At 48.0% G+C, this 14,949-nt stretch overlaps 1 protein-coding gene across 4 annotated transcripts in view; it reads left to right on the forward strand.

Annotated features, from left to right (window-relative positions):
• The window catches only part of TRAK2 (trafficking kinesin protein 2), a 286,386-nt gene that overhangs the window by 222,717 nt on the left and 48,720 nt on the right, over window positions 1–14,949 (forward strand). For all 4 annotated transcript variants that reach the window (XM_069226062.1, XM_069226064.1, XM_069226063.1 and 1 more), the window contains one exon: window positions 3,772–3,999. In XM_069226062.1, the coding sequence (XP_069082163.1) occupies window positions 3,772–3,999 (228 nt within the window). The remainder of the gene's footprint in view (window positions 1–3,771; window positions 4,000–14,949) is intronic.

Here is a 14,949-nt window from a genome sequence, read left to right on the forward strand (position 1 = left end):
CTTTAGAAATCCTCCATCTTAGTTTTGGAGGATTCCCCCAATAGGATTAGGGATATGCCCTTCCCCTCCCCTCAGGGAGGAGGCACAAAGAGGGTGTAGTCACCCTCCAGGAGAGTAGCCATTGGCTACTGCCCTCCCAGATCTCAACACCCCCCTAAATTTAGTATTTAGGGGCACCCCTGAACCCAGGAAATCGGATTCCTGCAACCTGAAACAAGAAGGACTGCTGACCTGAAAGCCCTGCAATGACGACAGAAGACAACTGCTTTGGTCCCAGCCCTACCAGCCTGTCTCCTGACTCGAAAAACTGCAACAGCGACGCATCCAAAAGGGACCAGTGACCTCTGAAGCCTCGGAGGACTGCCTTGAACCTAAGGACCAAGAAACTCCTGTGAGCAGCGGCTCTGCTCAACAAACAGCAACAATATTGCAACTTTTCTGCAACTTTCAAAGACCTCACTCTTCCCGCCGGAAGCGTGAGACTTCACCCTCTGCTCCTGACGCCCCTGGCTCAAGTTCCCGAGAACTAACACCACAGGGAGGACTCTCAGGCGACTGTGACCTCGTGAGTAGCCCGAGATGACCCCCCTGGACCTCCACAGCTACACTCCCCCTGACCGCCACTGCCTGTAACTAGGGACCCGACACCTGGACCAAGCACTGCACCCGCAGCTCCCAGGACCAGAAGGAACCGAACCTCAGTGCAGGAGTGGTCCCCAGGCAACCCTCTGCCTAGCCCAGTTGGTGGCTGGCCCGAGAAGCCCCCCTGTGCCCTGGCTGCACCACTAGAGTGACCCCCGGCACCCTCACTTGTTTCCTATACAAAACCCGATGCCTGCTTTGCACTCTGCACGCGGCCGCCCCTGTGCCGCTGAGGGTGTGTTTTGCATGCCTACTTGTGTTCCCCCCCCAGTGCTCTACAAAACCTGACCTGCTGGCAGTCCAGACTGTTTTGGGCATCTCTTTGACCTCTGCACCTGACCGACCCTGAGCTGCTTGTGTGGTAACTTTGGGGTTGCCTTGAACCCCCAACGGTGGGCTGAACTGAGACTTGTAAGTGTCCTACTTACCTCACAATCTAACCAATACTTACCTCCCCCAGGAACTGTTGATTTTTGCACTGTCTACTTTTAACATAGCTTATTGCTATTTTAACAAAAATTGTATATGTTATTGCTCTAATTCAGAGTTCCTAACTTACCTGTGTGTGGAGTACCTTGCATTTTATGTATTTACTTCAAATATTGAACTTGTGGTTCTATATAAAAACTATTGGCCTGGAGTTAAGTCTTTGAGTGTCTGTTCCTCATTTATTGCCTGTGTGTGTACAACAAATGCTTAACACTACCCTCTGATAAGCCTACTGCTCGACCACACTACCACAAAATAAAGCATTAGAATTATCTAATTTTGCCACTATCTTACCTCTAAGGGGAACCCTTGGACTCTGTGCACACCATCTCTCACTTTGAGATAGTATATACAGAGCCAACCTCCTACACCGGGACCAAGTAATCTTGGTTGCTCCGGACTGGGCACGAAGAGTCTGATATCTGTAGCAATTGCTCATGGCCATCGATCCTCCAATCAGACGGACCCTTCTGGATGATCTTCTGTCGCAGCAACAGGAGACAGTTATCCACCTGAACCTGTCCAGTTTCGCCTCCTTGCGTGGAGATTAAGCGGCGACAGTTGATGGCTTTTGACCATCCACCCGAAGTCTGTAATGTCATTTTGTCAGCCGGGCTTCCCCCCACCAAAACGGTATACGCCTGTCAATGGAAGAAATTTGTGGCATGGTATATCAACAAATCTGTTGATCCCCTCTCTCAGAGGTTCTCCTCTTTATGTTCTCTCCTGCCCAGCAGGGCCCTGCTCTGGGCACCCTCAAGCGATATTTGTCTGCCATCTCTGTATTCTTAAGGCTACCAGACCAACCTTCTCTTTTCACATCTCCCATTGTTGGGAGGTTTCTTAAAGGCCTCACTAGTATGTTTCCTCCCGTCCCGTTCATCATGCCCCAGTGGGATTTGAACTTGGTCCTCACATACCTCATGTGTGCCTCTTTCGAGCCGCTCCACAACTGTCCTTTACGGCTCTTAACCCTTAAAACAACTTTCTTGATTGCCAACACCTCTGCTCGCAGAGTAAGTGAGCCTCAGGCTCTTTCTTCGAAGCTACCATTCCTAGCAGTGCATCCTGACAAAGTGGTTATTCGTACCAGGACTTCCGTAGGCCAATCTATCACCCTGCCTACTTTTTACGCACCCCCACATCCCTCTCATGAGGAGGAGAGACTCCACCGTCTGGATCCAAAAAGAGCATTAGCGTTCTACCTAGATTGTACCAAAGATTTCCGCGTGGACTATCAACCCTTTTGTGGGATAAGTGGGTGCTAGAAAAGGGAAGGTGGTGCAGAAGAGGACCATCTCGGGATGGGTAGTCCTCTGCATCAATATATGCAACGCTTTGGTGAAAAAGCAACCCCCCTGAGGGTTTGCGCGCTCATTCAACCAGAGCAACTGCTGCTACCACAGTCCTGGATATCTGCCAGGCTGCAACGTGGGCGTCCTTACATACGTTCACCAAGCATTACTGCCTGGACAGTCAGGTCTGCAGGGACTGCTATTTTGGCTGTTTGGTCCTGCAGGACTTTTTGGTGTGATCTTAGTTTGCAGCCCACCACCGGGGATGTTATTGCTCGGGTATCTATTCTAGGGTAAGTAATCTGCAACTAGAAGTCTCTATCAGATGTACAAGTTATTTACCTTAGGAAACGATATATCCAGTAGTGATCTATTTAGTTGCAGATTCCTTACTGACCCGCCAATCCTCCTTGCACTGCAAACTGGTTTCTAGAGATAGGTACTTCCCTCTAAGGGCCCTAGTTTTGGCGCACCATTCTCAGTGTTCTTCATGGCTCTGCGCTCTACTGGCGTGGAAAGTCGGGAAAAGAAACTGACGTCGGGTGGCATCTATTTACGATCGCCAGCAACGCCTGTGGAGTCTACCAACGCCATCTAACCGCGCAGGGGTACTGTTCGAAGAAAGATTCTGTATATCGTTACCGAAGGTAAGTGACTTGTACAACAGTGCATCATATCATTTGAGCCGTGGAAAGTGTGTTGGGATCCACACAAACCACACTACCCTCGATTTCCCCTGAGTCTCAAGGTTTTTGAAATTCCCATTATTGGTAGGGTTCCCTTGTTGCCAGCTGATTCAGAGCTAAAATAGTGAAGCCATTCACCATGGCAAGTGAGGAAAAAAATTAGGGTTTTTTTGGGTGTTGATTTAACATGTGGACTGCCACACAGGAATTGCTTTGAGGGGTAAAATCATGAGACACAAGACCTCGGGAGACTTAAAGCAGGAATGCATGATGGAGAGGGAATAAGCAGACACCTGTGCATCACAGGAGAGTGGTCAACGGGTATGGCTGTGCCTCCATGGGGAGCAGTACATCTGGCAGTCGTGCATTCTGTGGGGTATTGGATAGGTTCTCTCATACTTGGCAGAGGTAGAAAAAGATCGGGCAGAGCTGCAATGGATTTTGTCTCAAGATGCCTTCTCCCCTCTCTTGCTAGGATCTTACATTGAAGGAAATAAAAACAGTTGAAGTTTTTTTTGTAGTTTTTACTGTATATGTAAATTGTTCAATCCTTAGGAAGTGAGCTGCTATTTCACCTAATAGTCTTTACAAATCATTTAATATTAGCTTAATTTAGTATCTTACATTGTTAATCTTATTCTTTTTTTTTTCTTTGCCAGGGACCAGCATAAACGGGTCTTTGACACTGTCAGGGTGGCAAACGATGCCACACGCTGTCGCTCTGCCTCATACCCTCCACCTCTACCGATCCCAGGATCCAATCGCTCGTGTGTTATGACAGCAAAGCCTTTCGAGTCTGGTCTTCAACCATCAGAAAAAGGACACAAGATTATTCACTGCAATTCAATGGAACAAGCAATAACCAAGAATGTGGAAGTGCAGTCAAAGTAGGAGCCACGTTATCACTTATGTTTTACACTTTTAGGGTGGGTAATGGTTGGGGGGGTCACAAGGCTAAGTGATCAAAGATACCTTATGCTCCCAAGCCACAAGATTGCTTGGGAGCAGAAGGTATCTTTGGATGCAAAATTCTGAAGTAGCTTGATTTATATAATTGTGCAGGCTAGTTCTAAGTCACAGTGCACTGAGTATTACCTAGTAATGGGCATTTATTTTATTTGTTACTCCTTTAGATTTGTACCTTGAAAGCAAATCAGATTCAAAATATAGATTCCTGAAATTGATAATCCTACTGTGCCTGCAATATATTGCCAATCAGCTTTGCTCAGCCAATGATTTCAACTTTCTGTATAAAGCTCAACAAAGAAGTGCCCTGACCAAATTGTGTCTGAATATGTTTGTAGTAATTTGTGCTGGTATTTGCGTGTGAAATACCTGAAATGTTCATTCTCCGGCACAGAGTCTGCTATAGATTCACATACCCTGTGTGCCCAGGTCAGGCACTCGCTCAGACAATCTTTAGTGTTTTGACATCTTAAGATATTACAATTGTGTTTGGTCTTTTTAATTTTTTGAATTGTCTGAGAAAACACTGGGCATTGTTGATGGTTTAATTTTCTTCGTAGCTTCTTAGTTGGAAGTTCATTAGCCAATAGCTATATTTTTTAAACTTACACTTTTAAGATGGGTATTTTCTTTCACGGTTGTTGCTGCATTCCATTGTATTAACTCTTTATCATACCTATTGTATTTATTTGTCTTTAACACAGAGTTGTAATTTTCACTAGTTAGGTATTTTATTTATTAATACAGAAGCACTTTTTTCCACTTTTATTATTGCGCAAGTTTATAAATCCCATTTTTGTGTGCAGGTTATATCCTCTGCAACTAAAGAAAAATTGCCCTGATAAGTTCAGTGATTGATCTTTCTTTTGGACCATTCACATTTGAGCTCTGCCAGATGTTTCCTACAAATCTTAAAGCAAGTATTAAAAAATGTCTGACAGTTGTTACTGAGAGAACAACAATTATTTTTCATGTATCTCTCTCCAGATTACCATGATTTTTCACGTTGCGAGGTGTTGAAGTGTAATTGGAAAATATCCAGGAGACTCCAAATCTTTGAAATATCTCTTGATAAAGAAGAATTTGGTTCTTGTACACGTCTAGCTCTGTAAAACCAATGGATACATTGCCACCTACTGTCTTGATTGCTATGAGATATTGTTCCTCCAGACCCAAAAGCGATTTTTTGCAATTGGTGTCAGGCAATCTCTCAACTGTTTTCTACTTGGGAGCTCACCAAAGATTAAGACCGCCATTGCTGACCAGTATTTCTTGATTCAAATGCATGCCCTTCATAGATATTACTACACATTCATACCATCAAGGATAGTTAGTGGTTATATGTGCAATAAATGTGACCCTGGTCCTGAAGAAAGCTGTAGACTCTGGATATGGCTCTCAGAGTGGGTGAAACATGTCAGTCAAAATATGAATAGGGGATAACAAGTACTCTTAAGTTTTTAACCCACCAAAAGTGATACTTAACTTACAAAATGTAATTACTAACTAAGAGTTTAAAAATCAATAGAACATCTCTACCTAGAGACTATGAATCCTCATAAACACCTGTAGAGGCTTCTACCTAGGGACACTGGATAAACTAACCTGCCCAAGGTGAGCCTGATAGGTTAGCCGAGACACGCCACCTCAGTGGGAGACGTTCCAGCGTCCTTAAATTGAAAAAACATGATTTAATTGCTGGTGTACCTCCATACAGGGGTAAATATAGTTAACCTGCCCCTATCATTCTCTTTGTGTTTAATCAGCAAAAGAGGGCAACTATATGATAGACTGTTCACAATAGTTTCCGCTCATCTCTCCTATTTTTGCTTATGTAGTTGTTTGAGATTTACCTGCTGAGCTCTGTGATGAGTTGTGGATTATAAATACAAGACTGTGCCAGCCCCTTGCCATCTCGTTTGATCCTAAAATAGAGGGTACATCCTCAAATCTGTTTCTGGTCTCTCCATTGCAACTTCAAAGCCTGCAGATAGATCTTTGACGATGGACTCCCAGGAGTTGAGTTGGAGGCCCAGTGTAGGGACTTATTCATTAGCACTATACAGGACAAATTAAATAAATAATTCATCTTAAATTAACTGGACTAGCAAGCACTCTTCTTTGCCTTAGAAGCCTTCATGCATGTCTGTCCTGGTCTCAACCCATCTGTTCCCATCCTCCTCCCTTTACTGGGAGTAAATATCTGTACTGGTTGTAATTCACATCTGGATTCACATGGTTGGACTTTCTTAACCCCGGTTTTGCATCCTGGGTCATGGACTCTGATTAACTCTAAATCTTCGCTCCATATTTTTCTAGGTTTGAAATGGAAGTTATTGCCTGAATTAGGTCGAAAGTGTACCTGGCTGACCCTTCAGAGGTTTACTATTCAGTAAGGTTGTAGGTGGATTACCTAGTAGTAGACTAACAGTTTAAAATCCTTATTAATCACATTTGAAAGTTTACAGTAACTATCTGAAAGAGACTTCCAGTTGCAGATTCCTTACCTTAGAATTTCCCCCAGGTGTCAGACTGGATCAGGAGATTTTTCTTGGAGCAATACCTTTGCGCATCGGTAAGTGGCGTAGGTCGACTCCGCGGGCGTTTCTGGTGTCGTCGCTGTGATGACGTCGGGAGTAGTACATAGACGCCGCCTCAGCGCAGACACATCATTTATTTTCTTTCCGCGCCACGCGCTGATCCATAGAGAGCTACCCTGGTCTCTTTTTGACCGATTGTGACCGTTGTGTTAAGTTTTGTAGTGAGTTTTTGGTGTGTCGAGGATGTCCCCGAAGACAGGGTTCAAGCCGGGCGAGGACTATCACCGCATGATGTCGGTGACTGACATGCACCGGGTTTGTCTGTGGTGCCTGGAGCGCGACCATGACCTGAAGTCGTGCTCTTAGTGCGGGCCATGCACCCGTAGGCCTTCAGGGAGTGTTCTCTCAAGCTCATGGTGGCCCGGTGCTCGACTCCGCGTAGGTACCGGTCTCGCTCGAGAGGAAGGACTCGAGACCGTTTGCGGAGCCACCACCACTCGTCTTCCTCAAAATCTTCGGGTACAGGTAAGAAAAAGAAGTTGTCGAAGCGGTCTCAACGCACTTCGACTTTGCCCTGTCGCTTTGCTGACGCAATGCGGGAGGAGCGTCGACGCTCAAGGCCTCCGTCCTCGGAGCCTACTTCTGGATCCGCTCCGCTTAAGGAGTTCTATGAGGCCATGCTCCTCATCTTTGGGTGGACCAACCCTGATACGGTGCCTTCGGGCCCAAAGGGTTTGGTTGAGGGGCCTTTGGGTTCCGTGCCGGCAGCTTAAGCTCCGGCCACCGAGGTCCCCTCCAGATCCGCTCGCGGATCCACACCGGCGCTGGTTGCACCATTGAGACCTTCCGTGCCTCCTGGTCGAATGTCGACGTTCCTGACGTCGGAAGTGCCCCACTATCTACGTTAACCCGATCCTCATCCCCGGCGACTTGGAGCCGGAGGCAGAGCAGCTTCGGCCGCCGCCGCCTCTGTCTTCGATGGGGCCTACTCAACCCAGGTCAGATTTGGACCCTTTTTCATATGGGTATGAATTTGGGGAAGGATTGGAGGGTTCACTGGACCCTTATGAATACCAGGATGACCCATCTTTGGACTGGGCACAGGAATTGGGCGAGGCCAGTGGACTGGACACTTCTCCCGATGCTGGCATGCTGTCTCCTCCTACTGTGGCTACGGCGGAGGGAGCGACTTATGCTATGGTGGTCAGTAGGGCAGCCTGAGGATCTTGGCCTTGATCTACCTTCTGTAGAGGTCAGGTCCAACCTCCTGACGGCGGTGCTTCAACCAGGGGCTTCCACATCTGAGCCCTTTCAATGAAGCCCTTACCGATGTCCTTTTGGGTACTTTGTCCAAACCCAACACAGGGGCTCCTGTGAATAGGACTATCGCACGCCGCCATCGGCCTGCTCCGAACAACACTAAATTCCTGTCCCAACACCCCACACCTGAGTCTTGTCATCCAGTCTTCCTCTTCTTCAGGCGCATTCCCTTCCACACCCCCGGACAGCGAATCAAAAAGGCTGGAACAGTTTGGTAAGAAGTTGTTTTCTTCCTCCAGTCTCGCGCTGCGGTCTGTGAACACCGCATGCCTTTTGGGCTGCTGTACCCACTCTTTGTGGGATACAGTTGCGCAGGTCCTGCCACAGATACCGCAGTAGGCCTGTGCTATCATCTCCCAAGCTGTCAACGATGGGAGAGATGCGGCGAAGTTCACGTACCGATGTGAGCTGGATGCGACCGACTCTCTGGGCAGAACGGTTGCTACGACAGTGACTTTGAGACTCCACGCCTGGTTGCGTACTTCTGTTTTTTCGGGGGATGTCAAACAGTCTCTCGTGGACATGCCTTTTGATGGCTCCCGTCTCTTTGGAGACAAAGCGGACTTGGCCTTAGAGAGGTTCAAGGATTCCCAGGCTACGGCTCCGTCCCTCGGTCTTTCTGCTGCCCCTCACCCCCAGCAGTCCGCTTTTCGCCCCTTTCGTGGCCACAGAAGGGGCTCCCTATCGCGTCCCCCACCCGGCCACCGTGCCACCCATGCTGTTCAGCCGCTGCGTGGCCGGGGACGCAGAATCCTAAGTGGATGTGGGACAGGGAACCAGAGGTCTGCACAGTCCACCTCTGCCCTCACTGCAGCCCTCAAACCCTCCTAGTCAGTCCCCTCGCTCCCATCCAGTTAGCGTCAGGATTCGCCATCACCTGCCCCACTGGGAATCAGTCACTACGGACAGGTGGGTTTTGCAGATCGTTTGAAAGGGCTACTCCCTCCCTTTCGAATCTGCCCCACCGGCCATGCCTCCATCACTCAGTCAACTCCTGGAGGATCATTTGGCACTTTTTCCGCCAGGAAGTTGCAGCTTTCTTGGTCAAGGAAGCTATAGAGAAGGTCACTGTGCCAGAAGAAGGGTGTGGTTGTTTTTTGCGCTACTCTCTGGTGCTGAAAAAGGACAAGGGTTTAAGTCCTATCCTAGACCTTCGGGACCTTAACTACTTCCTCAAGAAGGAGAAATTCAAAATGTTCAACCTGGCTCAGGTTCTGTCTGCCTTAGACCCAGGAGACTGGATGGTAGCGTTGGACTTGCAGGACGCTTATTTCCACATCCCCATCCTGCCTTCCCACAGACATTACCTATGATTTGTGGAAGGTCACAAGCACCATCAGTTGACCGTTCTCCCCTTCAGCCTTACCAGCGCTCCTCAATGTTCCCGAATGTGATGGCGGTGGTTGCAACTCCTCTGTGCAGGTTAGGGGTCTCAGTCTTCCCCTACCTCGATGACTGGCTGTTGAAGGCGGACTCACCCCAGAAAGTCATCTCCCACCTTCAGACTACAGCTAGCCTCCTGCACACGCTGGGGTTCACTATAAATGTGCCAAAGTCACACCTGACAACCTCTCGGATGCTCCCTTTCATCTGAGCTGTTGTGGACACAGTGCAGTTTCTCCCAAAAAGCGAGTCCAAGATATTCAGGCTATGATTCCGATCTTTCAGCCTCTGTCTTGGGTTATAGTGAGACTGACTCTGAGGCTACTGGGCCTCATGGCCTCCTGCATCCTGCTAGTAACACATGCCAGGTGGCAAAAGCGGGCTCTGCAGTGGGACCTGAAGTTACAGTGGGCGCAGCATCAGGGGAATCCCTCTCACATTTTCCAGATCTCAGAGGGGACTGCGAAAGACCTGCAGTGGTGGCTTTCGAATCCGCATTGGGTCTATAGCAGATCCCTCTCCCTTCCCCAGCCAGATCTATCTATAGTGACAGATGCATCGCTTCTGGAATGGGGCGGCCACATGGGAGAGGCAGAGATCAGAGGCCTATTGTCTCTGGCAGAGTCTGGGCTCCATATCGATCTTCTGGAGCTCCGGGCGATCAGGCTTGCGTTTAAAGCATTTCTTCCCTCTCTCAAAGGGAAGGTAGTGCAGGTGTTCACAGACAATATTACCGCCATGTGGTACTGCAACACACAGGGCAGGGTAGGGTCCTAAACCCTTTGTCAGGAGGCACTACGTGTCTGGACATGGCTGGAACATCAGGGCATTACCCTGGTAGTTAAACATCTGGCAGTTTCTCTCAATGCCAGACCGGACAAACTCCGCCGTCTATGCACAGCCGATCACGAATGGCGTCTCCGTACGGAGGTGGCGCAAGGTCCCTTTCAGTAGTGGGCAGAGCTTTGGTTAGATCTGTTCGCCTCCACAGAGAACGTGCAATGTCGGCTGTTTTCCGTGTTGGAGTTTCCAAGGCAGCACTCGCTCGGAGACGCTTTTCGTCTCGAGTGGAACTCCGGCCTCCTTTACGCCTTTCCGCCTACACCACTTCTGCCCAGAGTTCTCAAGAAGATCAGGAACGACCGGGCCCAAGTCATCTTGGTGGGTCTGGACTAGGCACGGAGATTATGGTATCCAGAGCTATTGAATATGGCCATCGATCCTCCACTTAGACTGCCTCTTGAGGCGGATCTTCTGGAGCAGCAGCAGGGGACAGTTCTCCACCCGAACCTGTCCAATATCCGCCGTCATGCGTGGAGATTGAGCAGCGCCAGTTGACGACTTTTGATCTTCCACCCGAAGTCTGTGATGTTATCTTGGCAGCCAGGCATCCCTCCAACAAAAACGGTATACGCCTGTTGTTGGCATAAATTTGTGGCATGGTGCACAAACAAATCTGTTGATCCCCTCTCTGCCCCTCTATCTGAGGTTCTGTTGTTCATTCTTTCTTTGGCCCAGCAGGGCTCTGCTTTGGGCACCCTTAAAAGGTATTTATCTGCCATTTCGGCCTTTCTCAGGTTACCAGATCAGCCCTCACTCTTTAAATCTCCTATTGTGAGTAGATTCCAAAAGGTCTCACCCATTTATTTCCTCCCACTCCACATTTATCATGCCTCAGTGGGACCTCAATCTTGTCCTTACTTATTTAATGTGTACTCCCTTTGAGCCGATGTACAATTGTCCCCTATGGCTCCTCACCTTCAAAACTGTCTTTCTTGTTGCCATCACTTCTGCTCGCAGGGTGAGTGAGCTTCTGGCCCTTTCGTCCAAACCTCCATACTTGTCTGTGCACCCTGACAAAGTGGTGTTGCGCACTAAGGCTTCCTTCCTTCCAAAGGTGGTTACGCTTTTTCATGTAGGCCAGTCCATCACCCTGCCTACTTTTTACGCACCCCCACATCATTACCATGAGGAGGAGAGACTCCACCGTCTGGACCCAAAAAGAGCATTGGCGTTCTGTCTTAATCGTACTAAAGATTTCCGGGTGGACGATCAACTCTTTGTCGGGTATGTGGGTGCAAAGAAAGGGAAGGTGGTGCAAAAACGTACCATCTCTTGATGGGTACTTCTTTGCATCAAGATGTGCTATGCTTTGGCCAAGAAGCAACCCCCTGAGGGCTTGCATGCTCATACCACCAGAGCGACTGCTGCTTCCACTGCGTTAGCACATCGATTTCCTGTCCTGGATAGCTGCCAAGCAGCTATGTGTGCGTCCATGCACACGTTTGCTAAACACTACTGCCTGGACAGTCAGGTCTGTCGGGACAGCTACTTTGGTTGTTTGGTCCTGCAGGACTTTCTAGAATGATCATTGCTTGGGTATCTATTCTAAGGTAAGGAATCTGCAACTAGAAGTCTCTTTCAGATGTACAAGTTACTTACCTTCGGTAACAAAATATCTGGCAGAAAACTATTGCTCGTCGTATTGATGTGCTCCAACTGCGGCCTTTGGGCCTCGTCATTACAGGCCTATCTTTCCATCTCATCCGCTTCACCTTAAAATGCCCTGTTAATGGAACAAACTTGATTCTGATTCTACCCGAGGTGCCAGTGCATGCTAAGTACCCAAGGACTGACCTTCATAAGGTTTGCAACCTGTGCTTGTCTCCCAATCACAGGGAATAAGTCTGTGGGTCCTGCCGATGTTTGCGATCAAAGAAATCCTTACGGGACCAAAGGGTGCCTCGCTAAGAGATGCAGCGTAGGGAGGTCAAAGAAACACCCAACATCTTAGGTCAACAAAATGCCGAGTCAAGGGAGGAAGAACTCCACGAGGTCTCTGTGGCCAAAGAAGAGGCCTTTTCCGGTCAAGACTCGATTTTGACTTGTAAATCGACCTCCAGATGCAGAACCTTCCTCTGGATCAGCGTACCATGAGTACTAATGTCCCCATCCTGCTTCACAAAAAACATTCGGTCCCGACCGAACATATGACTTCTGGGCCACCACTGCCAGGAGGCCATGGCAAGCACCGAACATCTGGTTTGGACGCCATGCCCTTGGGCTTGGCGCCAAAGCCATTGACTTCGGCACAGAGTCAATCATCTTCGGCTACGACCACTCTGACACGGACTGCTTCAGCTCCGAAACCATTTTTGGCGCTGAAATTGTTGACACCAGCATCAAAATCAGCCCTGCACCAATCCTCCAGGTAATGCAGTAACTGCTCAATCCACGCCAAAAGCAACTGCACACACAGCTTCAGACTGGTGGCATCTTAGCCAAGACTGTGGTGTCAGCACCCCTTCCATCAAAGCTCCAACTTTCCTTTGGAGAAGCAATAGACTTGCCAGTTCTTGTTAAAAAAAAGAAAAAAGAGGAAGAGGGACAAGGCTACTAACGCTTTGCATTCTCCTCCGCCTACTTCTCCAACACCACAACCACCACCTCCTCTTCCTCCACTATTTGTTCCACCTACCCTCTCTTCACCTCACTCTCAGCATGATCCCCTAGACAGTACTCCACAAGGATCCTCACATTCCTTAACAGGTGGGCATCGGAGGGTGCAGATGAGTTATGATGCACCATAACCATTAAATTATGACGTTGATCCTGTTGGGAACAACCGACTCGGACCTGTACCCTGCCAAACCATCACCTCCTGATGACACCACTTCCTATCAGGAACTCATCAGCAGGGCTGCAGCCTACCACAAGGTCCCTCTCCATAAAGACACTATAAAAGAGGATTTCCTCTTCCAAACTCCATCCAGCACAAATAGCGCTACCCAATAGCTCCATATGCTAAAAGACATGATGCGTCATATCGAAGACATCTTTAAAGACCCTGTGCGAGCACGCATCACTCCCAGGATCGTCAAAAAATACAAAGCCACACCTTCAGACCCTATTTACGTCAAAGGGCAACTCCCCCTGATTCATTGGTTGTGTCCAATGCCCAGAAGAGGGCCAATTCACAAATAATAGCTGACGCTCCACCTCCTGATAAGGAGTCTAAACAAATTGATGCAAGTAGCGGCGCAGGCTGCCAATCACTGGAGTATTGCCAATAGACAAGGCCTATTAGCCAGGTACAATCATGCCCATTGGGACGTGATGGATTAACTTCTCCAGTATTCCCAGAGGAGCGTAAAGACAAAAAATAGTACAAGACAGAAAACTAATTTCCAGCAGTTCATTTGGTGTGCCCTAAATTCAGCAGATACAGCTGCCAGAGGTATGAATACAAGTGTTTTGCTGTGCAGACGTGCTTGGCTGCGGTTTCAAGCCAAAAGTTCACCAAACTCTTTTAAACGCCCCTTTTGATAATGAACACCTGTTTGGTCCACAAGTGGACCAAGCGTTAGAAAAATTAAGAAGGACACTGAAATTGCCAAATCCATAGGGGCACGCCAAACCCCCACTCTCCCTGGCTCCTTTCGCCGCTCCTCATATATAAGCCAGGGGCAAAAGCACAATCTTCCGATTTGACCTCTCACAAAGGAAAATCCATACCTAAATCAGGCATTTCTAGATCGATAATTAAATGCATTCAGACATGTTACGCCAAAGCCAAAAAGACTTTACCTACACCCCCTAGTGCACACTATGCGTAAAATAGGGGCTTCCATGGCTTTGATACCAAACATGCCCAGGTTCTGAGTTACCATTATGTCGCTGGACATAGGTGGAGACCTATGTCCAGTACACGGGTAAAATGGTTTCTCCGCACTCACGAAGTCCAGAAAAATGGAGCTGGAGTTCATGGGGGCACCTCTGCTCATGCAGGGGTGCCCTCACACACAGGTACTTTCACCTTGCCCTCTGGGCTAGGAGGGCCTGCCATAGGGGTGTCTTACACAGACATGATGCAGTGACCTGTAGTGAAAGAGTGCATGCACCTTTTCAAGCAGGCTGCAATGGCAGGCCTGCAGACACATTTTGTATGGGCTCCTATGGGTGGCATACTACATGCTGCACCTCATGGGGAACCCCTTGTGCCCCAAAGTCCTAGGTACCATATACCAGGGACTTACATTGGGCACCAGTATGCCAATTGTGGGGTGCACAAAGTCAGTAGCAACCAAATTTAGAAGGAGAGCACAGTCACTGGGATCCTAGTTAGCAGGATCCCAGTGAACACATTCAAAACACACTGACAGTAGGCAAAAACTGGGGGTAACCATGCCAAAAAGAGGGTACTTTCCAACAGCACTGCAACACAATTCTTCCTTGGTAGAATTGAAAGGGTTTTTATGGTACAAACTGACATGGCCCTTGAATCATTAATACTGCTTTACCCAATTTCAGTGCATCACTTGATTTTAATAAAATGTCATGTTTGACAACAAAATAATAAAATGTGTTATATTATTTCCTGTTCAGATACCATATAAATGTCTACTGTGCCGTAGCATAATTTCCTCCAAAGCAATAAACAAATGTAGAAACACAGTGACTCTAGACCACCATGACCCCGGTCACTGAAAATATTAAAACCGTGCAAAGGATTCTTTGAAATCAGAGTTGTCCCATCTGAATGGCACAAATATGCTGACCAAATGCTGCTAACATTAGATAGTAACAAATAGAAGCTTTCATCTCTAAAAACCTAATCCACATTATTTC

This window comes from Pleurodeles waltl, chromosome 3_1, assembly GCF_031143425.1.
Source record: "Pleurodeles waltl isolate 20211129_DDA chromosome 3_1, aPleWal1.hap1.20221129, whole genome shotgun sequence".
Lineage (NCBI taxonomy): Eukaryota > Metazoa > Chordata > Amphibia > Caudata > Salamandridae > Pleurodeles > Pleurodeles waltl.